The sequence below is a fragment of the Rhyacophila brunnea genome, unplaced genomic scaffold, assembly GCF_057557595.1.
Source record: "Rhyacophila brunnea isolate RB1 unplaced genomic scaffold, BYU_Rbru_1.0 scaffold_18, whole genome shotgun sequence".
In the NCBI taxonomy this organism is placed as follows: domain Eukaryota; kingdom Metazoa; phylum Arthropoda; class Insecta; order Trichoptera; family Rhyacophilidae; genus Rhyacophila; species Rhyacophila brunnea.
Window position 1 is genome coordinate 8329810 of NW_028232837.1, and position 26775 is coordinate 8356584.

At 33.0% G+C, this 26775-nt stretch overlaps 1 protein-coding gene across 1 annotated transcript in view; it reads left to right on the forward strand.

Annotated features, from left to right (window-relative positions):
* Positions 1-23721, forward strand: part of Muc91C (Mucin 91C) — a 41840-nt gene extending 18119 nt beyond the window's left edge. Inside the window, exons 3-4 of the mRNA XM_085945168.1 lie at positions 21109-21172; positions 21656-23721. Coding sequence (XP_085801294.1) covers positions 21109-21172; positions 21656-23097 — 1506 coding nt within the window. The 3' untranslated portion in view covers positions 23098-23721. The remainder of the gene's footprint in view (positions 1-21108; positions 21173-21655) is intronic.
* Positions 23722-26775: the final 3054 nt, after the last annotated feature.

Below are 26775 nucleotides of genomic sequence, written 5' to 3' on the forward strand. Positions count from 1 at the left end.
TTGTCAACAAATCATTTTTTTGCTATTTTGCAACAAACAAAATAATATAGAATACGGAATTGTCGTTTTGATTTCTATAGTAACGCACGTATATATTAATAATTTAGTTGCTAGGAGCACCCGCTTAGCAACCAATAATAGTGGATTGGATTACGGATTTCTTCCGAAATAACTTTTCATACAAAACAGAATTAACTGAAAATGAATTCAATTCTCCTTAAAGATGGCTAATATATAAAGAATGCATTGGCATCGTGTTCTGATATATTCTGAAAGTTTCAAATGTCTAGCTGGTCGGGAAGTTAGTTAAAACAAGATTTGTATTTGGCGAACAAGAAAAAATTTGTATTGGACAAACAAGAATACGACTTAATAAAAACATGGTAAAATAACCTAAAAACTTCAAATAATTATATTATTAAATTAAAAAGTCAATTTCGCAATTTTCTCTGTAGAGTACAAGTTGACTCAACATGTTTCACTGCCCTTGTTATGGAATACAGATCGGGTTCTTAATATACAAAATAGAATTAACTATTAATTAGAGGGTCGTCTATTTTCAGATTTTTTCCTGCCACCCCCCCCCCTCCCTCTTCTTTCCCTCAGATTTTTTACATTTTGTTCTCATTTTCTATTAAACCCCACCCCCTATCTTCTTCGTCTCAAAATCGCCATCTCCTATTCTTCCTATTGCACTACCGTTTCCCCCTATTTAATGACGGCATATTTAGATGCCCCTTAGTATTTATACACATTACTAATTAAACAAGGCATATATTTGACGAAGCATTTTACACCCAAATGTTACCAGCAGATTTTCCTAGCCTTTGTGAATACTGTAGTACAATTTAATCAATTTATATTCAGTTTTTTTGTGAAAATAGATGGTCAATTCCGTCTCCAACAATATAATAGGAAAATGAAAATATAAAGCTTCCATTTTCCTTTGTATGATAATTAATCAAAGCGAAAATCTATTTTCTCCACGCGTCTATAATTGGTAATTTATGACCCGGCACGTAATACATACAATGTACATGTTATTGATATAACTCACGCTTTTAAGTGCAACCTCCGGAACTGGCTTTTCCGAACACTATCCGTAAATTTTGCGAATGGCCGACTTTACAAACATGCAAACGATTTTAACTTTTTTGAATAGCGAACGTGAATCTCGACCGGAAACCATAAATTCCGGATGTTCTATTTTTTATTGTATCTATACTGCAAAAGTATATTATAATATCATGGTTGGCTTGCACCAAATATTAATTAAAATATATTATTATATAAGAACTGAATTGTTTACCAATTAAGATCACGTTGTATTGTTTTTATTTTCACGAATGCGTGGTATAATAACAATTTTAATTTTAGTTTTTTAATAAACAAATCCTTGGCCGTAATTATTACGCACTTTAAACAAAGTTTCATAAAAATTGAATGGCGCTGTTCAACAGATTTGTAGTGGTCTGGCAATATCCATGCATTAAGGCAGAATCCCACGATAGGTAGGTACTTGATAAATACTAGTGGATTCTTGACACGATGCACTTGTCTTTTCCCGCTGGTGATCAGAAGTATCAAAGAACGGCGAATAATTTCATGACATGAGCTCACAATTATTTTTTATACATTCATCAAGTACAAATAACAGTCGTGGGATTCCGCCTTTATTTGACTCACTGCCGTATTTTCAAAATTTTTAATCCCCCCCCCCCCCGCTCACAATTGTATCTCTATCTGAAATAATAATAAAATTGTAAGTGCTATTTTTGAATTTAACAAAAATATATATCTAGGAAGCTGTGTGTTCAAATTTTGAATTTCAGAAAGCTTAGAACTGAAATTATAAAACTATTTATTAAAATACAATTGCACATAAACATACTTGATTCGAAAACTGATAAAATTCTTCACGTCTTTCATCCGGGGGCTCCGAGTTTGATCTCCGTAAGGTCACAATATATTTATATGATTTTATCAATGTCTGGGTGTTTGTGATTGTTTCTCTTCTATTACTAAATACACTACTGTCATTGGACCTCATGGCCTGTTGTAGTATTAAAAAGAATAAAGTGATAAAATTCATAACGTTTTTCATCCGGGGGCTCCGAGTTCGAACTCGGTGATATCACAATATATTTATGTGATTTTTTCAAAGCCTGGATGTCTGTGATTGTTTTCATTGTCATTGGGCCTCATGTTACTGTTAAAAAGAATAAATAATAAAGACAAGTTTTGCACCAAATGCAGAAATATCAAACTTAGTTTTTGTCAAATTCAGTTTCCTAGCACAAGTAAATTAGATTCAGTAAATTTATTATACAATCGGTCAACATATTAATACATCGTGTCTTTCTATTAGAGTATACGTTTTATAACTTTTCACTTTTTTGCACTTTTTACTACACTAATACGCCTCTTTGCCTGATTACATCGCATAAAATTAGATCAAATTATATTCACTTGTATTAATATATGTAGTAATAATTAAATAAATAGATAATATATATAAAGAATATTTTGAGAATATATTATATCATTTTCATTCTAGATCCGGAGTGCAAAGTTATGAAGCATAATTTTATTATACTCTACTGACCAACGTTCATTGCACCTGGGGCTGGTAAATCCCCTCAGGTCATTCCAGCGCCCACTTTGGGAAACCATGCATTATACCTACTCCGTTTAGTGTATTTTCTACATTATGTTACACCGCGGCAATCCTTTCTCATAGGTTCAATGCTTTCATACAATGAATGCTCAAAATCAATACACACCTAACTAATTAACATTGTACACATAATTTTCCTTCACCTTTGTTCGGTATTATAAACATAAAAGGTATGACAGAATAACCAATATGTACTATAAAATCATATTTTTAACACTAGTATTCTAAACTGCACCTGTCACCTTTTTCTTTTCAGAAAATCGTAAAGCTATAATTATTATGAACAACAAATTCTTTTTTTAGTACTTAACCGAAGGAGAAAGTTAAACGTCTTCAGAGGAAAATTTTAATTCCTGTTATTACTTGGTTTACCTCATTAACAGGGCTGAGTTAACGTTCGATTTAATTAAGTTAATACTTTGTTTACAATATAAAAACATCACATCGATACATTGTGTACAATGAACATAGACAAAAACGAAAAATTTAAATATTGCTGTAAAAACAAACTAGTCAGGCATTTGATTCATTAGTAGACTATAAAATATAGCTAATGCTTTATCTGTGACTTCTTTTATAATGATATACTTATGACAGTGTGAAAAAAGTTCTTCATGTAAAATAATTTGAATACAACACAATTTTTTGTACTGATTTCACTTTATTGTATTAAATAATTATACCGGTTTCGTCCAGCTCAGAGGGACATTTTCAACAGGTGGATTCAATTAATATAATAATTATTAATTCAATGCATTACCACCATGAATTGACAGTTCACACAATTAAAGAAATATAATCTAAAAGACAATAATAATTGCTGTTCTTGATAATAATTTGATGATAAAAAATTACCTTTATATTAGGGGTCGTCCTTGTATGATGTCACTTGCTAATGTGCTCAGATTCTGGCATAACGTCATTACTTATAATGAAGAGTAAATTAGATTTTGAATAATTTTCAACGATTTGTTTTCGGGAGAGTTCAAATATATGATGTTATTTAGACAGGTGGTAAAGGATTTTGTTTTAATGGAAGAAAGGATAGGGGCTTTCAAAAATACTGAAAATCATTGTGATTTCATTTATTTATACACTAGGAACCCCTAAAATAACATGTAATAGGTACACAAATATTAATTATTATCAACAGTGTTTTACTTATTATTTAAACAAACTATTAAACGTCATAGTGGCAGTTGTTTCTTTAAAAATAAAAACAACGATTAATAATTATATAATTTAGTATAATAAGTTAAAGTGTATAGAAATAAACCAACGGCGTTCCAATAAGCGGTCCTTTTTCTTAAGTGTGTAATTTAACAAGATAATTAAGAGCTAGTCGAAGAATCTAGGTTATCACAAGTTTTGTTTTTGTTTTGTTACGTCAAATAGATATAACTTCTAACGCGTGTGCATAAGTACAGACATCGATTTCTTTTTTTTTAATTGGTCCTTAAATTAATTATATTTAATTTCTGGAATAGCAAAACGACCCAAAAAATTGTCTATAAACATGACTTGTATACACAAAAGTATTAGGCTCCCATGAATGAAAGAAGATAACTTAAATTGTATTTAGGAATAACAGTATTATTCGTTCGAAGTTCAAACATTAAACGTCAAACTAATAACATGCTTTTAAAATGGCTGACAGTGTTATATTATTTCCGATGCCTTTCCTTTTTCTTATATTACTTAAATTGTAAATAATAATGTTATATACAGGGACTTGCCGACAGCAAAAATTATTATACATGCACGAAAACGATGTACGACATAATTGCATTAAGATGAACGGGTATTTTTTCACTCGTGAATGGCCCGCGGGTCAAAATGCACGGTAAGGTAAAAGAATTCACCATTGTGTAATGTTACGCATAAGCCGTAGGTACTCAGTTTCTACATAAGTTGGTACAACACACTACCTTTAGGTTCAAATTTAAATAGTGTTTATCTCACGGTTTGGCTTGAAACAATTACAAAGCGGAATAAATAAGAAATTAAGGCAATCAGCATTGTTTTATAAAATAGCGTAATGAATAATGAAAATAAACTCATTACAAATTTACCTGTTGTTGGTTTTTTTTTTAATGTAAATAAGATAAAATTATGGTTATGCAATTTAAAGAATTAATACATTACATAGTAAAAAGATTGTTGTCTATCTACTAGATGAATAGATAAAATTGAATTACAAACGATAAGTACGAGTAGTAAGGCCGTCATATCGAAATAAAATAAATAACATATAACCATATATAGTGTTACCATCGTATTAATAGATCTATGGCAGTTGTGAATCGATGTATTATTGTAGCTGTGATCAATTGACCGAAGCAGAGCTGATGAGCAGATTGATTTTATTTGAAATTGCCGCGTTTTTACCGTTTTTTAAATTGCCGTCCGCCAATTGCGAACATAAACAGGCATTCCATAACAATTTTTTTCAATACTCGGTATTGTACCGGAAATAATAATTCCAATGTTACAAAACAAGCAGTTTTCTTGAAAAACACTATTCGTAATATAATACAAAATTTATATAGTAGTGCAACATGACTATTAAAGTAGATTTGAGGTTAACAACATTAATTTGACACAAAAAGTTCTAAAAATAGCATTGGCCTAATATCATCCCTTTTTACGGTACACAGAACGTTAAAAAGTAGTTTGTGTTACTGATGACACCGTTGGGTTTATTTTTTTGACACATCTAACTGTCAAAAAAATATTTATAAACAGTGTATTTTTACAACGTTTTTATTATCTTGTATTCTTGTTTGTTGCAATCGATTTTTAACTAACTTCCCGACTAGCTAGACATTTGAAACTTTTAAAATATATCAGAACACGATGCCAATGCATTCTTTTAAGCCTACTTTTAGCCATCTTTAAGCAGAATTGGATTCATTTTCAATTAATTCTGTTTTGTATGGAAAGTTATTTCAGAAAAATCCGTAAAAAGTAAAAGACTATTATTGATTGCTAAGGAAGGAGGTGGTCATAGCAACTAAGTTATTAATATATACGTGCGTTACTACGGAAATCAAAATGACATTTCAGTATTCTATGTTTGTTTGTTTTTTTATTTACTTCATATCAAGTACAAGTTTGAGCATATTGAGCATAATAATTCAACAGAAAATTTAAAAACGTTGTATATAAAAAGTTATTTTTATCTTGTAATTATTATTGATTGATATAAAAGTTACGATTTAATGTATATTGGCGAACAACAAAAACGGAATATTAAAACAAAATACTTTTTATTTCACATTTATATGCTTCATCTGGAGAAACAATGTCGAAAAAATTTAATTTAAAAAAATTACTCAATTATATTTAAATATTTTAACCATTGGAAATATATCGAATCATTCGATACTGACAAAAATCGTATCGGAATAAAAGATTTTAATATCAATAGTTTTTGAAGACCCAAGATATACTTATTCTGACTAGATAAAGAATAATATTTTCGCACATATAATAATAATATTACAATATAGATTTCAATATAGTTTTCTAAACAAACTTGTCATTTTATACAAAATATTTCAAATAGTAATAATATTGTATTTAAACAATGATAATATCTCTCGAATACTTTCTAGCTGGTCAGACTTTAAAAGTAAATAAATATTATAAGTTTGTATACAATATTTTGAAAGTAAAAACGTTTCGCTTTCTAAGATGAAAAATAACGATAGAAGCTATGCACAGTTTAACAGATATTTAAATTATACAAAATATCATATTATTTTATGTTTGAAAAAAACAAGTCGTATTTATATATCTTATTATTAATTATTATTGCTTACAAAAACTATGTTTTATTCATGAAAATTACTTTCGCTGGATTCAAAGGCCGCAGTGTTTATCGGAAAGTAAAACTGATAAATTTTAAGTTGATAAAATGTTGGTAGATAGGTGATCGAATACATACCAACCTACCAGTGGTACGTGGTGGCTTTTAATATTGCATGGATGTTTTTGTTGTGTGATAATATCTATATAACTATTATTTGCTAATTGTTATCTAATAATTAGAGTTTAATAATTAGTTAGATTTTGGCAGGCGGCTAATGATGTAGTATTTATAATATCATGTGGCATTGCGGGTATATCTATAATAAGTATACACAAAATTACTTAAGTAAGTAGCTCCCAGAAAATACTGACACCGAATGAATTCAATAGACTCAAATATATATACAATATTCATAAAGCAACTCTCATGCAAGTGGAATATATCGACATTAGACAATAAATTATAAGCGTGTCAAAAAATACTCCACAGTAGTGAATCGGTAGACTGTCCGCCTCTGAAACCGTACGTGCGGATTTCATTTCCAAGTCAAAAAATATGTTTTAACCACAGAACAGATAATAAATAGAATACCGATAGGCCATATTCAATACGCCGCATGGTGAAGCAGGATTTTGAATGTGTGAGTGTCCTACGAAAATGAAGCACGCATTATGCACGTGCAATGGTGTGTGTAATACACCAACATTAAATGAGCATAAATGCATAAACCGAGAGCAGTTTTCAGTATTCGACCTAAACAGTATTATTGACACGTGTGTAAGTTTAACCCGGATTATTCCTTACTCGAGTCGGTTACCTGCTATCGCCTTACTCGTTATGTATTTCAGTTCCCATTATTTCTGAGTTCCCTGGTTTTAACTCTTTGTTAAAGGCTTAATAGATTGGGCGAATGACTAACAACAACCTCGTAAAATAATGATGTTAATATAATACGAGGGTGGGTCAATAAGTCCTTAGAAAAGCCGACAAGTGGCGCGACTAGTACTGTAAGCGGTTTGTTTTCATGCAGCGGCACTACCGATTCAGTATGCTGCGAAGTTTCAATCAGATTGGTCGGGTTGTTGTGTGTTTTTCGTACATTTAAAAAAACAAATTGCTTGTGGAAAATGGAAAAATGGAAAATGGAGAAAATTGAGTTTAGAGCTGTTATTAAACATTTTAATATAAAAGGGTTAACAGCAAAGGAAATAAAAAATGAGTTAGATTTAGTTCACGGCATATCTGCTCCTTCACTCGCAACTATTTATAACTGGTTAAATGAATTTAAACGTGGTCGTACATCAACAAAGGATGAACCACGCTCAGGACGTCCTGTAGAGGTGACTACACCAGAAATGATCAATAAAATCCACGATATGGTGTTAAGTGACCGAAGATTAAAGTTGAGTGAGATAATTGAGGTTACAGGGATCTCAAAAGGTAGCGTCATTTCTATTTTACATGACAAATTGGGCATGAAAAATATTTCTGCAAGATGGGTGCCGCGTTTGCTCACAGTCGACAATAAACGCAATAGGGTGGTGGCCTCTAAAGCCCTGTTGTCGCTCATGCAACGCAATCCGGATGAATTTTTTCGTCGCTTTGTGACTGTAGATGTCCAAAGAAGGCGAAAACCGTAAAATTAGCTGGTAAGGTTATGGCTACTGTATTTTGGGATGCACGTGAAATTATTTTCGTTGACTATTTGGAAAAAGGAAAAACAATAACAGGGGATTATTATGCATCTTTATTGGACCAGCTAAAAAACGAAATTGAAGAAAAATGGCCTCATTTAAACAGGAAAAAAATCCTCTTTCATCAGGACAATGCCCGTGTTCACACATGTTTACGATCAATGGCTAAAATTAAAGAATTGAAGTTCAAATTGGTCGACCACCCACCGTATTCGCCAGATTTAGCCCCCAGTGACTTTTTCCTTTTCCCAAACTTAAAAAAATGGCTAAGTGGACAAGGTTTTTTTGCAAATGAAGAAGTCATCGATCGGACAAATGCTTATTTTGAGGACCTTCCGAAAACTTATTTTTCTGACGGTTTAAAAAAAATTGAGAAACGTCTAACCAAGTGTATTGAGCTCCAAGGAGATTATGTTGAGAAATAAAAAAAAAATACAAAAATAAAAACTGTTTTAATGCTTTTTTCTAAGGAATTATTGACCCACCCTCGTATATTATAACCATATCATATGTCAACTATTCGTATCCGTCGTTAACTACACAGCCGTCTTCAAAACGTCTCTATCCCGAGCTCCCGCTAACCATTCGGTCACACCCAGCTGCTTTACGACCTTCTTGATATTGTTTACTCATCTTCACTCACTTTATATTATGAAATCTTTTAATTATATAGTGATTCTGTAAGGATGTTGTAATAATGCAATATTGACCAATTAATAATCAACTAATATATTTTGTATTACGATAATAAATGCATGCTTTGGCATAATATGTAAACAACAAACCACTACATTCAGATGTGTCATATTATGCACACTTATTTTGAGTGCAGATTTTATAAAAACGCAATAATTTTGCATAACTTTCATTAGAAATTTTTACTACATTTGAATTCTGTGAAAATATACCAAAAATTTTACATATTAATTTCTTTTTAATGTATTTATCTGCAGTTTATTGCCTCATTTAAAATACGCAATTAAAAAATAGTTTTTGCATCGTTCGCATTTAAAAATCGAATATGCCGCCTGATCAAGTATCCCAAAAATGCGTTTTATATAATTTGACATAATACATTAATTTAAATAGCCTTGTTACTTGCAAGATATTTACCGATTAAAACTAATCGTCAATCTTCATCGTATAACAGTTAGCAACGTTGTGATAAATAGATAATAATGCTAATGACAAAATAAATATTTACGAGTGAAAGTCAAAGCGCGGCGAAACAAAGTCGCCTGCGAATTTCCGCAATTTTGTAAGGCTCAGCATTAAGAGAAGCGTATAATATATTAAATATTTGCATATCTGATTTCTAAACAATCGATTATCCAGGTATAAACAATAAATATTATTATCTGATTGGCTCTACACGTTATTAAGTTTCCTTTTTTTTCTCGAATACCTCGCATAATGGAAAATATTAGATGATCACGTTGCAGCCAGAGAAAAAACTGTCACTCCAAAGTACAGCTATTTTCTAAAGTAGCAAAACTCGTCACCCATGACGATACTCTGCTTTTATCTTTTCTCTTGATTTAGCAAACTTTATCAGTTCGTCAATCCAGCGGGTTTTAAGACGTCCCTTGGTTACCACTGTATAAGGGTATTTATCCAGCGGTTGTCCACTCGCCGAGCGACATTTTCCCAATCGCTATTTCATCTGCTTCTCCTCTATCACATCGTGTACCCTTGTCTGCTATCCTAAGCCATTGATTCCTTAATTTCATTTGCATACATTTTTCCATACCACGTAACTTGTCTGCCTTCGTATCGATTGGTTTATTTTGTGGTCTTTTTGCGTTATGCCCAATATGCTACTTTGCACTACGCGTATTTTTTTTTTGATTTCTCTTACATTAAAAGCTCATGTTTTAAATGCATACGTATAACACTAGTAGCACACTTCACGCTTAATGCTGACTCAGACGATTTACATTCTTAGGATTTCTTCGCGTGAAGCACTCTAAACCTGCAGACTTTACATTACATAAATTAAATTTGACATTAATAGTATGTAATCATTTGGACCGATAAAAACCTGTAGGAAATTGTCCTAAACAGTTTTATTGATTAATTTGTTAATTTACTTACATATTAGAAAATTGGAGATTTACCAATTATTTTTTTATTTAAATGTATGAAGTTCTCAAAATAAAACGTAAAACTTGTCTTGCTTTTACTATTATATTATTTTATGCAAATCTACACGTAAATAACACAAAATTTTAAGATTATCGGAAGACATTTTAACTTTTGACAGCTCGACTTTTTTTACTCGTTCGTTGATCGTATATTGGTCAGTAGCAGAGCATATACAAATCGAACGATTTATTATCCTCGAACTTTTGGCTAACCAATATAAGACATACATAAGACATAAGGGAGGTCACTTTTGAAGATACTATTCAGGCACCTAAATGCCAGTTTGCTTTTGCTCTCAATCTCTTCATACATGCCACCGTCAAATGACATTTATTGTCCGAGAGAAATGTAGTTGTTGAGCCGTTGAATTTGAGTGCCTCGTCGTAGGTATATAACCTTACAATACTGTGCTGATCACCTAATTCACTTTCCTTTTCAAAGACACCAATCAGTGTAAGAAGATAATATCTCAATCCCAAAACGATTTCAGCACAACGTGACCATATAAAATTTATGTTTGACCCTGCGGTAAGACCTTTTGTTTTGATTTCTCACAATGATAATGTGAAAACACGTCCAACAATCATATTTTCTTTGGCATATTGCTTCATATTGATAACAAGTTGTTACGTCACACGATTTTATTGAACAAAATGGTGTGAACTTACTTTATGATGTATCTTAAAATCTCGCCCAAAACATTGCGTATAATATAACTTTCACACGTTTCAGTAATTCCGTATTGATGAAAACAAACAAATTAGTATCAATTATATAGTATATTAGAAAAGGCGCGATTACAGTCACTGTCAATGGAGAAAACTAAATAAACATGATTAAGTACTGATTTTTCTGCCATGAATTAGATGATTTTGATCTGGACGATATGTGGTTCCAACAATATGGTGCAACATGACATACAGCTCGTGACATAATCAACTATTTTAGAGAAAAGTTTTGTATATCGTATATCTCTTATTTGATAACCGTACATAATATGGTCGACCAATCGGCTAGAGTCAACTGTATAATTATATAAAGTAGAGTTGCCACTCCAACTCTAGGATGACAATGATACAATATATGTAAATTGTACGTTAAACATTTCACCGTGAGCTTTCTTATCGGAAAGAGATGACTGTATACTAGGTATACGGTCTCCAAATTTATTAGATTAAATATGAACATTAATTCAATTTTAATAGCTGATTTTAGCAAAATTCATGAATTCAAGAATGAAACCCTAACCAAACCTAACCTAACAAATTATCCAGTATATAGGTTATTTTCAAAATTTGTTTGCTGCTGCCTTTTTGTAAAGTGTAAACTGACAAGAACCGTGTTTTATTTAGACATAAATTTTATGTCGGTACTATACGATCTAAAGAAGTTGAACGATCTTTGATATACGGCCATATATTTCCGATACAACATTTCACGGTGAAGTGTAATACGTCGAACTGCATACGTAGAAGTTTCCGGAACCGATTATTACATGGGCGTCGAATTAAAGAGTTTTTGGCGCAATTAACAGTGAATGAGCATGAACAACCCGTTATTCATTTACATATTTCATTACTTCTTCTTGTTTATCGCGACTTCATAACTGTGGCCTGTAATTTGTGTGATTTGCCTGTCGACTACTTATATTCTCCACCCTTCGCCATTTTACAGCACGTAAAACCTGTGTCTGATAAAAGCCAGTGCTACTTTGCATATTATGCTTTTCTAGTAAAAGCTATTCTTTTTCGTATCTGACACATCAACATGACAAAGTACATCGAATTTTTATATATTCATTCTCCCTAAGGATTATGTGAAGAAAACACTTGAATTCCAGCGCAGTAAATCGAGTATAACTGATTAAAAAATAAAGTATGGTAGTAGTTCTTGCCTCTAAAGAACAAACAACTTAGTGAAGCTTCCGATTTCTCATACAATTATCAAAGACACTCCATTATCCCAGTTTTAACTTGTTGTGATTGCGATTTATTTATATTTTAATTTTTACGCAAATGAACATGTTGAAACCTTTTTGTTACTCTGTTTTTGCTAATCATTCGTATTTATTGAGAAGTCGACAATATTATTGATTAGTGTACTAACTCTCGTAAAATGATAGATTTAATACCTACATATTGTGGTGATAATTTAAACAGTTCAGAGGTCCATCGAGTTATAATAATTATCACGTCAATACAAATAAATAATATGAAAACTCTCCAAATATTTTCATTACCAGTGTCGTGACTCAATATATTACAAAAATAAACTCACACCAAATGAGAAACAGCGATACTTATTGATTTATGACACTTTTACTTTTAACCGTCGAATAACAATGCATCTTTACTTAACACACAAATCTCGAAAATAATAACGTGTCGTATGTAAGTCACGATTTTTTTACGTTCCACCGCGCCGAGCGTTGTGGCCGAACAGATCTATATCTCATACTATTGTCAGCTCAATTGTATTGCTTGTTCGCGTAAACTGCTCGCGGTGAGGTCGTAATGTACTGAATTAATAATATATATTACAACAAATTTGTGATTCGTGATCGCCGATCAGTTCGCGGTTTTCACTTTTTAAGGATGCATAATAATATAAGGAGTAGACATATTATATTACATAATTTTTCAGTCATTCTAAAAAGTGACTCTGTGCTTTGGTCGAAGTTAAGTAAAGTCTGCAGAAACCTATGTTGAAATATTTACGTATGTATTGAATTAATTACTACAAGTCCTATCACAGAATAATTAGTTAAATAAGCATCAAAATAGGTGCCTACAAATGGCAAATGTTAATTTTTGATTTAGACTGAACGTAACGGCATCGTCATAGATGAGGGTAATTTATTTACGCATCGTAGAGTAGGTATATGCTTCATAACTTTGCACTCTGGCTCTATGATGAAAATGATGTAATAAGTATATTCTAAAAATATTTTTTTACATAAGTATATCATTATCTATATATTTATTAATCACTACATATCGTCTCTGTTCTGGCAGAACACATTAACTGGAGAATACTAGTTTTGAGTAATTTGACTTTGAAGTTGTTAAAATGTTTGAAATAATGGTCTATCATGTGAGTTTATTAAGTAACCGTAAAAAGGATGACTTTAAAATAAAGACAGTTTATTTATTAAGAAGGTTTCCAGACGGTAAAGTTTGAAATAAGGAACATTTTGGTACTAACTCAATATGTCATTTTTTCGAAATAGTGTTTTCTACCAGAACAGTGACGATATATTAATAGAAGTGAAGATCATTTGATTTAATTGTATGCGGGGAAATCAGGCAAAGAGGCATATAAGTGTAGTAAAAAGTGCAACAAAGTGCAAAGTTATAAAACGTTTCAATCAGTCATTTTCTCAATTTCGGAATACCAACAAAATCACATCGACATATTCGACATTTTGTGGTCGAGAAAGAATTTACATACTTGTAAATTGAGCCAAGCTTATTTTATAAATAAACTTTTCCTAATATTAATAATCAGTAATAAAGTGACCTCTACCATAATAATATGTTAATACGGGTTAGGATAAACACTATTACCATAGGTTTCTCTCTTTCAAATTAATGCGAAATTAAAACAATATTTTTGGCACTGGCAACATCATTCAGATCACGAAAATGTATATTTTAAGTTTCGAGGCGTCCAAAGTAACGTGTGACCAGAATTTAAAGATGCTTTTTTGGACGTGATTTGCCTGCAAAACATTTTTTTTAAACGTCGCTTCTTTGCAACTGAAGAATTTTTACTGATAAAACGATAAAATGTATTTCTTTGAGTGTATTATTTATACTGTGAATGAATCGTAATTTGACATCTTAATTGTTGAAAGGTGAATATATCTGTACTTGTACTCTTACATTTACCAAAATACCTCATTCCTCATGATCACTGGCTTTACAATCACCCTTTGATCTTGCCCACATTCTTAACAGATCATTTGACGAGCAATACTTAAACTATTAATCCATTCTGTTAGGTTCATGCTCTGGGCCCAAATATACATTGAACAGACAACATTTGAATTTAGAAGACACGAAATTCGAACCAGAACCCTACGGATTTAGAAGCGGACATCATATCAATACTCTACCTACAGTCTACAACACAAGTTATTACAAGTTATTACAACACAATTAATAGAACTCCACCTTATTTCATCCATTACAACGCCACACTTTCTAGATATGTTAAGCTTCATACGCGCATTTCATGAAAGTCTTATATTATATAACTTCATGCGGGCTCCATTTTATATTGTATTAATTTTAATTTAACCAGAGAACACACAAATAGTGGATATTGGGTTATTGTAAGAAGGTTTAATTCTAGAGTATTGGAGAATATGGGATATCTTAAACACGTGTCAAATAATATGTTATTTTCAATAGTTACGTTTGTATCATAAAACTGTACATTAAAGTTTGTGACGTGAACGAAACACACATTCAATATTGTATGATTTAATCGTGTATAAGTCGTAAACCGAGACTGGCTTCAATGCCTTCATCCATGCTGACTGTTATTAATCTGTTCCGTGTTTAACTTATTCTGTGATCATAAACGCACATTAACTCGGTACTCAATAAGCAAAAGTATTTTAACTTTTCGAAATTTCTTAATCCCCATTTAAAGTATTTTTTTGACAATTTGCTTTTATTTACTGCTATTTTTTTTAGTTTATTCTACAATCTTGGTCGCCTCATGAAGAGGTTTGCATAATGGTAACACTTTAATATAGGTAGATATTACTTTTCTAATCGATCACGTCATATTTTAATGTCTAATATTATTTTAAATTAACTGTGGCACCTATGAATAAAAACTATAACTATTTTAACAGCACACTTTGTCCATTGCAGAGAACTGCACGTTTTTAAATAAAATTTCATTTTCACACAAAAATATAAACAATTATACAGTTTATTGATAAAAGGCAACACTATGCAATTAAAGGTGACTAGTTTTTTTACGAGAAATGGATATTCTGGGACTCGAATTTGTTTGAGAACCGTGACTTTTTAACTCAACGGATTACCACTTGGCCATCGCAAGCGCATGCGTGGATTACAAAGTGATATTATTATATTATTATAGGTATGTCATAGTTAGAAAATAGTCATTACGGAGGCCTGGGAAACTTCAAGAAGCTCATCATACTAAACCTAATATAGCAAGACATTATTTAAAATAGTCTAAAGTTACGCAACAGAATTGTTCCATAATATTTTAATGCCATAATAACTATTCCACTACTGAAAATAACAATTGAATCTCTCAGCAGAGAATACCTCTGAGGTAAGTAAATTGGATCATTAAGTAAAACTACGTTTTGAGGAAAATGATAAAGCTTTTCATAATGGTTATGAGTTAGTTCATTAAGCCATTTAAAGATTAAACTTTTATAATACCTGATTAAAATAAAACAGCTATCATAGAATCACAAATTAAATTAAATGGCTACATGTACATTATACTTACGCAGTTATCCGTATCACAATAATTCACAATTAGCTATTGAACCGGAAACAGATGACCGTAAAGCATTGCGATAACAAATTTTACTTGCGACGCTTGTTTGCAGACACAGTTCCGATTGTTTGTACAATAATTTGACAGATACGAAGCGCCTACTTGCTAACCTACTTTTGAATCAATTATTATTATATTTCTAATTTATCCGGAATACAATCCGGTGGTTGTTATTACGTATTTTAAGTGTTTCATTTATACATGAATTCGATCTCAATGCTATACGGCCATTTTAAACAATAGCTCATATTGAACTGTGATACAGACACGAAATTAAATATGGTAGTCTTCTACATCTTCTTGGTCGTGTTGGATCTACAATAGCTACAAGGTACTATAGAAAATACAATTTCAGTAGACATGCCTTGCACCAGAGAAGCCTCATTTCACCATATCGTCTAGGATAGGTATTCCCTATCTTGGTTCTCGGTCTATTGTGTAGTTTCCGAGTTCGAGACTGACTTCAGGCGAGAGAAACTCTGCAGGCTTTATCCATTCTGTATGTTCCTCGAAATGCATAGCCCCTTCCTTCCTAACCATTTTATGGATAACCGTAACCATTGGTAACCATCTTCGGTTCCTGTGTCTTGAAGTAACGACCACTCTATGGACGCCCATATTATGCTATGTTTCGAAACGAAACAGGTGTGATAGTTTTAAAACTTCGTCATTTTTTAACAATTAGTTTGTTCAGAAAAAATCTATTGACAACACTTAGTATAACAGCTCAGTGGCGAAGGATAGAGGTAGGCTGTTCACATCTGACTTAAATAGTGCACATTTAACTTTGTTAGTCATTCGTATTTGTTATTATTAAAATAAGACTACAGTTTACAGATGGCATTAGTTAGTTTTGAAAAATAAATTAAGCCCTACCTCAACCAAACCATAATACGAACGTGATCCGACAAAATTGTGCACACTTTCATGCTTATTTGTTTTCGTTGATTATAAATACATATTATACATGTTGTTGATTGATTAATTCATTAAGCCTGGCCTAAACCAAACTATAATAGGTAAAATTATGTATGATTTAAAAGCATAATTTAAGATATTTTATGAATAGACAAGTATTTTTTGATTATTATCTATTGTGGTTTGGTTTTCGCAGGGTTTGATTGAATTTTGAAAAGTAACCAACACTATCTGTAAAGTGTAGTATTAGTCTAATGAAAACAAATACGCATTACTCACAAAGTTTAGTGTGCAGTATTTATGGCGGATCTTAACACCCTACTTCCACCCTTCGCCACTATAAACAGCTGGATTATTGTACATATCTCAGAATAAAATTTAACTGATTTTGCAATTATTGTTGTTCTTCCTTTTGTGGTGTTTTATGAGTCGCATTACGGCAATTGCGTACATGAACAAACACAATTCCAAAACTCATTTTACAATGTTGTTTAATTTATTGTATGTCATAAAACATGTGCCCACGGTTACGCAGATTCACACCTCGATATGAAAGGCCATCTTTTATTTGACAATGTGACACCAAATTCTAATACAATGACATCTTCAAATATTATTAAATCAGCATATTTTAACTAATAACCACAGCAAACAAATCACTAGGCCATACCAATATTTGTCTTAGAATATTGCAGTAATATAAACATTACAATAAGCCTGAAGACGCACTCCATAAGAAAAATATCCATATTTAATAATAGCTTATATGTCATTGCTCATTCTGTAATCAATATCTACTATTTGTATGTAGGCTTACCATAAATTTTTCATTCCAAACGAAGACAAAATAGAAATTTAAAAAAAAAACAAAAGAATATGATTGAATAAAAAGCGATAAATTTAAATTAAATAAAAAATGATCGAAGTCTCGTACGACGCTCTATAGTCTATGGCACATTTTAGTCGTCCAAAAATTAAGTTGAAAATGAAAACAGACCATAATTAATTATTTTGAACAAATAATGAATATTCACTGGCTTGGTAGGTTTTCTTGGATTCTATAATTTCTCCGGTAAAATTTCAAACTACCAACTCCACAGAAATGTGCATAATTTGACATACTGCAATATTACATATCTACTTACTTTAGTCAACAGACCCCAAAGCATCGTCTTCAATTATTATGAATGAGCTAAATAAGGCGTTTACCATTTGATTTTTACCATTCATAAAAACCAAATACTGCAATATGTTGAAAGTCAAAACATAAAAAATGCAATCTCATTTTTACACTGCCTGGTGATGACTGACATAACAATAACAAAAATCCACACAAATCAGTTTATAATACTAGAAAAAAAATCAGGTGGTAGTGCCACCTGTCAACGTTCTTTAACATGGCCTTTTTTCTGCAATATAAATTATTTTGATTATAATAACATTTAGACTTTAAAATCATATAATATGAACTTTTTTAACCATGTCCGATCCTAAGAAGATCACATCATGGGCGTCCTACGGAGTGGAGATTGTATTAACAGATTTTGTTTTTACGAGAAATGGATGTTAGCCACTTGCTCAACTACATAAATTGTCGAATGAATTAAATTGTTGTCGTCCATTTTTATAAATGCTTACTAGGTATGTGATATGAATTAATATTATAATATTTGAAATAGGAACAGAGTCTTTCCATAAAATGAAACAAAAAAGGATACCTCAGTTTAAGAATTTTTATATTATAAATATAAACTTTGAACAGCGGACAAATAAACCCATTATTTGTTGCATATAAAAATTACAGTTATGACAACACAGAAGGCTCCATCTTCTATATTATGCAACATCTTTATAAATTACTAATTATTATATTAATTTAAATATACTAACAAAAAAGGATCCCGGTGCATGCTAGACTTGACTAGCTTAAACGATCAAAAAAATGTGTACTTGATAGAAATAATACTGAAATGTCATATTGATTTCCATAGTAACGCACTTATATATTAATAATTTAGTTGCTAGGACCCCAGACCCCTAGCAACCAATAATGGTGTCGAAATAACTTTTCATATAAAACAGAATTAAATGAAAATGAATTCAATTCTACTGGCTAAATTCAATGGCTAAAAGTATTTTTTTAAAAATGCATTGGCAACGTGTTCTGATATATTCTAAAAGTTTCAAATGTCTAGCTAGTCGGAAAGTTAGTTAAAAATCGATTGCAAGATTTGTACCGGACAAATAAGAATACAAGCTAAGAAAAACGTTGTAAAATAGCTGCTGTATACGGAAATGATGTTTAAAAACTTTTCCTTCTGAAAAAAAAAAGAAATTGGACAAGCCATTTTTATAATAATTAATCATTTACCTAGTTGAGTGTTCAGATTTTTTATCCATTATAATATGTCGTAATGCCCATTAAAATCTCAAGATAAATAAATACCTGTAATTTATTATCCAATACAGTCATCCATTAATCAACAACTCTCCGACGCACGTTTCATCTCTTGGCACACATACATTCGCAGCGAAATAATAAATAAAACACGTGGTTTTTTTTATTCGTTCACCTGGCCGTGCGTGACCGAAGAGTACACAGGTAATTAGACAGGTATCTTCAAAATAGGCAATGTTTGTAGAAGCTTTCACCTTCGGAAGTCAAGCGGTCAAACGTCGTAATAATGTTGAGTTATTTAATAGTAATTTCTTTTCTCACTGTCTCCATAATGATGTGACAAGCCTTTAAGTGGTTACTCTGTGAGAATTTAAGTGTTTTATTACCTAACTATAGAATAATACAATGTATCACTTTGTAAACTTCAAATAGCATAACAATTATTTTACAATACGTGTTTTATTGTCAGTTTTATCAAGTAGGTACAAATCCCTGCCAAATAGTGGTTTCGTGTCTTCATATTAAAAATGTCGGTACTGTTCGGTTATCAGGAATACAGCGGAAAACACATTTTGAAAATAGCCGACAAACTGGATTATTTGTTAAGTTAGCTTAACCAAACCTAACCAAACCTAACCTAACCTAACCTAACCCAACCTAACCTAACCTAAACTAACCGAAACTAACAAATAATCCAGTATATCGGGTATTTTCAAAATGTGTTTTCCGCTGTATTCCTGATAACCGAACAGTACCAAAATGTCTAATATTATATTATATTGTAATCATTATAAAGCATAATAATATCTAACCCAAGCAGAGGGCTTAGGATCAATAGCAATAACCCTTCCAGTTAAACTCTAACTTAAACCAAATCGCTTCGGATATGTATTGATATTGTTATTTATTTATTTAAGAAAACAATAGGTACGAGTACATTGTAGACATAGCAAATCTAAATTCAGGAGTTCACAACATGAGATTTATATTATAACAAATATTACCCTCAAAAAAGAGAAGAAGAAAATATATTTAAAAAAAAAAATACAATTTTATACAGAAAAATAAAATTTAGAAAACAAAATACACAGTACGTTACTAAAAATATCCATGTCTTTGGGGAGCGCATTGACTAGTATTGCACCCCTCGCTAATGGTGCTTGATAGGCTTGATACGAGGGAATGATTCCGATCCAGAATAGATCATGACTGTGACCACGTAGATAATTGACAGGCGCATGTAAATTCATCATCCTTCGCCATAACAGGCAAAAATGTCTTATGAACAGAAGTGACATACAAGATTCAAGAGAATGAAAAGTAAGCATGCATTGTAGAAATGCAGTCGAAAAATAATCATTTGACGAATTGAAGGCGTCCCCCGAAAAGGGGTCTATATGCAAAAACAAAATTGTTCAGGAGAGGAAACTTTTACTTTTGGAGTATATCTGTGATAATAATTATTATGTTCATGAAAGCACTATTTATCATTGACAATTTTTATTTTATAATAAAATAATCATATGTACCCCTCTTCTACAGTAAGCATTTTAGTATTGCTAATATCTCAAAAACTGTGGCAGATAAAATAATAAAACTTTCCAATAACGTGAGCAATGCTATATAGACCCGTTTTAGTCAATAAAATCACTTTTTTACATGATGTATTATATAGACCCCTTTTCGGGGGACGCCGTCAATTATCGAAAGGAAAATAGTTATATGTCTTAAAATAAAGACATAGAAGATTCTACCTACGCAAGGACGAGTTCAGAAGGACATTATTTAATCAATTCTTAAAATAGGGTATACTTACCTCATTCGGCATACTTCCATATACTTATGAATTTTGTATTTACTCATTAGTTTGATGGTCTGATCTAACATATGGTTTTCTTTTTTTCAGAACGCTTTTGTGGCCTTCTTCCTCCTGAATGGCGCCCTATCGCACGAGCTTGTGAAGAGAGAAGGTAAATATATATTTTATTTACAAATATTTTTTCTTGGTAACGAAACGATGAGAAGGAACTAGATATATTTGTAAAGAAGAGTCGATGAAGACGTCCAAGTAGCAATCACGAATTAGACAGGCCATGTAAGACACCAGGATAGATAATTACCCAAGGGATCTTTAATAATTGGAAAAAGAAAAGAATGTCGAGAGACCTAAATAGTTGTGCACAGTAAGAGCTTGTGGCAGACATGCTTCTTCACATCCTTTTCTACATTACTAACGACGAAAGTTAGTTTACAGTCATAGAGGATGGAAATATTTCCTGAAAGCATTCAAGACCTGCAAAGGGTTGATTTAGCAACAATTATGAACTCTTTTTCGAATTATTATGTCATCAAATTTCCAGTGCTTGCGAATATATATAATATTATGGTGAAGTAGAGATATCTGTCAAATAATACCTCATTATCCTAATCTATTGTTTGTTTACTTGTTTCAGCCCCTCTTGGAAACTCGTATCTCCCTCCATCAACGTCTTATGGTGTACCTTCATTTGGAGGTAGCGGAGGTGGTGGACACGGAGGAGGCGGAGGAGGTGGACATGGAGGAGGCGGAGGAGGTGGACACGGAGGAGGAGGATTCGGCGGTGGCAAGCCATCATCTTCATATGGAGTTCCATCTTTCGGAAGCAGCGGCGGTGGTGGATTCGGTGGTGGTAAACCATCGTCCTCGTACGGAGCTCCTTCTTTCGGAGGTGGTAGACCTTCGTCATCTTATGGAGCACCATCTCACGGAGGAGGCAGTTTCGGCGGCGGCAGGCCATCATCATCTTATGGAGCGCCATCTTTCGGTAGCGGAGGTGGGGGTGGACATGGAGGCGGCGGCGGCGGATTCGGCGGTGGACGACCATCTTCGTCATATGGAGCACCATCATTCGGAGGTGGAAAGCCCACTACATCATACTTGCCACCATCTGCGTCATACGGAACCCCATCATTAGGCGGAGGTGGTGGTAGTCACGGAGGCGGTAGTTTCGGCGGCGGTAGACCTTCATCATCATATGGAGCCCCATCTTTCGGAAGTAGCGGTTTCGGCGGAGGAAAACCTTCATCGTCATATGGAGCACCGTCATCAGGCGGACACGGCGGTGGTAGTTTTGGAAGCCTACTCGGAGGAGGCGGTGGACATGGCAGCTTTGGAGGTGGTAAACCCTCTTCATCTTATGGTGCACCGTCTTTTGGAAGCAGCGGATTCGGCGGTGGAAAGCCTTCTTCATCTTACGGAGCACCATCTTTCGGTAGCGGAGGTGGCGGTGGACATGGAGGTGGTGGCGGCGGATTTGGAGGCGGTAAGCCGTCATCATCTTACGGAGTACCATCTTTCGGTAGCGGAGGCGGCGGTGGACATGGAGGTGGTGGACATGGAGGTGGTGGTGGTGGACACGGAGGCAGCGGATTTGGCGGCGGTAAGCCATCATCATCATACGGACCACCTTCAACCAGTTACGGCGTGCCAAGTGGCCCAGCTAAAGGAGGCTCATTCACCAGTTTCGCCTCAGCCCCGTCAGGCAGCTATGGTGCTCCATCATTCGGAGCGACCGGCGGTGGATTCTCAAGCGGAGGTGGACACTCTAGCGGAGGAGGTGGATTCTCAAGCGGTGGTGGACATTCCAGCGGAGGAGGTGGATATTCAAGCGGTCCATCAGGCGGCGGTGGATACTCGAGCGGCCCATCAGGCGGTGGATTCTCAGTCGGTGGCGGACATTCAGGCGGTGGTGGATACCCAAGCGGGGGAGGCGGCGGCTACTCCAGCGGAGGTGGACATTCTAGCGGAGGCTTCTCCAGCGGTGGTCATTCTGGAGGAGGTGGAGGCGGTGGATACCCGAGCGTTCCAGACACCATTCCCCAATCTTACGACTCCAACGGCGGATACTCTTATTAAATACACTACCAGCAAGGACCACTGTCGAATGCGTGCATTTCATAAAAGTGTTCAAAATCTGCAATCAGTATTTTAGTTACTTAGAAAAGTCACAACACAGTAATAAATTTTAATTATCAAAGTTACCATTAATATACTTAACAATAATTTTTAATCTCCATAGTAAAAAAAAAATGTACATAATACATTAAAATCAAAGCAATACTTTAATTAATTCAATAATTCAGTGTTGCCATTACAAAAAAAATCTTAAACCAATTTTAAGATTTTTTCTTGTCTATGTTTTTAATAATATCAAAATATGCATTTAATGCAAAAGTCTTCTTTTTTAATTATTATACTCATCCAATAATAATTATCAGTGAAGCAAATAAATAAAGTAATTTTATACTTTATAGGCTAATAGATTATAAAAAATACTCATTTGTATTCTTTAAGATAGTATAGTATTTTTTTAAATATGATTTTATTATATTTTTCCGCTTTTTTTATTTATACTTATTATGCAAAAACCAAACTTTTGTTTCATCTGACATGTACACTGTTGTATATTCGTATTAGAATGTATATATTCTGTACAAAACCTTCTTTGTATAATTTGTAAATAAATTTTTGTACCCAACGAAAGAATTACATGTTTTATTTATCGTTTACTTCCTGTCCAAGAATTATTATAAAAATAAATATGCCCATTAAAAAATACCACGATGACCGAGAGGGTAATGTGCTAGTCATAATGGTGTAGGTCCCAGACTCGAATCCCGGGTTGTTGAGTATTAACAACCTATTAAGTTGAGAAAATGGCGAACATCCATTTCTCGTTAAACTCTGTGGATACCCATTTATGATCTGCCTAGGATCGAACATAGTAAATATATATATATATAATCAAAAATATCAATGGCCGTCTATAATAATAATCGGGCTGCCGGACGAAATTACCTATTGCTAATTGTTGCAAAAACTTTACAATACGAACGCAAAACAGTGAATTTTTAGCAGGAAATTTTTATTATTTCATATTAGAAAGCAATTGAAAATCATGATTTACTAAAGTAATACATATCAATAACAAAAACACAAAAAACGTAGACAACAAAATATCACAAGAACACTACACAACACTAAAAGAATTAAAAAAATAAATAGATGCGTCACTTAAAACTCAAATCAAACATTTTTTAAATATTTTAACTTTACTTTTATTAAATTGTTCCCGTAAAAAGGGTGCTGCTAGTTAGACAAGCCGACCTTGTGCAATTGGGGTGGCGTCTGTTGGTTTTTAATCAAACCTTTCTTATCTCAAAACCCAGCAAAATATAAAAACATATCAAGTACCTACCTAACTATTTAATTAAAATATTCTAAACACAAGCTATTTCTCTTTATATGCATATGTGGTATATTATTATGTCGGTGACAATTAATACATCACACATTATTCCTCAAAACTACTTCAACCAAGAATTAGAAGAATTTAGCAAATAAATACTCCTAAAGCTTACAGAAATACTTCAAATTGGGACTCCTTTACAGTCCTTACAAATAAAAAATAATAATAATCTATACCTATACAAAACCCTCATCTTGTATATATGGTATCTATGTATCAAAATGACAATCACGAACTGCATTTGTTATGCAATGGTCTCCAAATCACGTGTAAAGTGATTCCGTTCGGCAGAGTCTTCAGGCGGAGTCTTATTTTCAATTAAAAAGAACCAGATAAAAAAGGATGCCTTTATTGCAGTTGTTGGTGTGTAGAAACGGACACAGCATCTCTGAAACTAAGGCAGTGGAAGAATCATGGCACAGGTAGAGAGGGGTAGAAACGTTTCTTAATGAATGAATGAACTTTCATTAATATAAAAATAGAATGGCAATTGCTGGGTGTGATATTGAAACTTTACTATTTGACAGTACTGAGTGTGGGGCTACCAATCTCCACTAATTTTAATTGTACATTGATTTATTTATTTATTTTTAAAAATATATTGACTACATAACAAATTATTAATTCAAGACGTTCACAACATGGTATTTAGAATGAAAAGAACCGGAAAATAAAGTTAGTAGAGAAAAAAAACAAGCGATAAAATTATTTTATAGCAAAAAAATAAAATAAAAAAGAACAAAAGGTAGGTAATTGAAGAAAATTTAAAAAATATACAATAAAATAGAATTTTAAAACAAAAAACAACACGTATTGGTGCATAGCGCATTGACCAACCGCACAGCCCTCGATATTGATGCCTGATAAGCCTGACATGAGGAAACAGTATTTATCCAAAAGAAGTAATGGCTGCTGCGACCACGCATGTTATTGACGTGCATATAAATCAGGATTACTATATCATGTGAAAGCAGGAAGAAATGCTTTAAGAGCAAAAATGACCTACGAGCTTCAAGAGAATAAAAGGCGAGCATGCCTTGAAGAAAACTAGTCGGAAATTATTCGTTTGGGAAATTATCAAAAGGAAAATAGTTATATACATTAAAATAAAGATGTCGAAGAAATTTCTTCTGGGCATGATCTAAAACAAGCTTATATGAAACTTCATAAGGGCTCTAGATATTGGATGTCAGTTTAAAATAATAATATTAAAAATAGCTACACCAAACACCAACAAGTTTTTATATTAATAGCGAACGTGTCCGGATACTTGTACGTATGCAGTTCGCCGTATCACACTTCACAGTGAAATGTTGTATCGGAAATATAATATGGCCGCATATTAAAGACCGTCCAACCTCTTTGGGTCGTATAATACTGACATAAAATTCAAATCTTAATAAAACACGGCTCTTGTCGGTTTACACTTTACAGGAAGTGAGCAGCAAACAAATTTTTAAAATGGTCGATATACTGGATTATGTGTTAGGTTAGGTTTTCATTATTGAATTCATGAATTTTACCAAAATCAGCTATGAAAATTGAATTAATGTTCATATTGAATCTAATAAAATTGGACACCGTATAGTATACTGTCATCTTTTTCCGATAAGAAAGCTCACCGCGAACTGTGTAACAATTTACATGTAACCAATAGCGAACTTATTTAACGTGCTATACTTTATAAATATTTAGGAATATGGGTCATTAATAAATGGGACCAGTGTCAGCAAATAAAAACTAGAATTATTGGGATCACGAGATAATACCTACCTATGCCTTACTCAAAATGAAACGAGACCTCAAGTCTGAGACTGCGCATTATTATGTTCTCTCAATCCAACCCCAACAGAAAAAGAAAACCAACATTAATCCATACTCGTACCAATTTATATATACCTTCTGTTTTTTATTGAATTTTAGTAGTATTATTTCATGGCAGTCATGATAGATTTACTGCTGGATGAAGACCTTCTAAGCTCATCATCATTTATATCATTACAACCCTTGGCCTCATCCCATCCTGGACAATCCAGCGCCGACACTCTCCAGATGCTTTGACCGACCATTCTTAAATATCTTGTGGCGCAGGTCAGCCATCTCATTTTCGACCATTCAGGTCTTTTCTTGCCCTCGGGGGTAGCATACATAACCCGCCTGCCCAGTGCTCGAAATGAACCAGAATGCACTAGAGCGCAGCTCCTGTTCGTAAAATCCCTGTCATTATCGCTCCGTCTAGTAGAAAAATTAAATATTGCATTCCGATTTGTGAAGTAATAAAATCA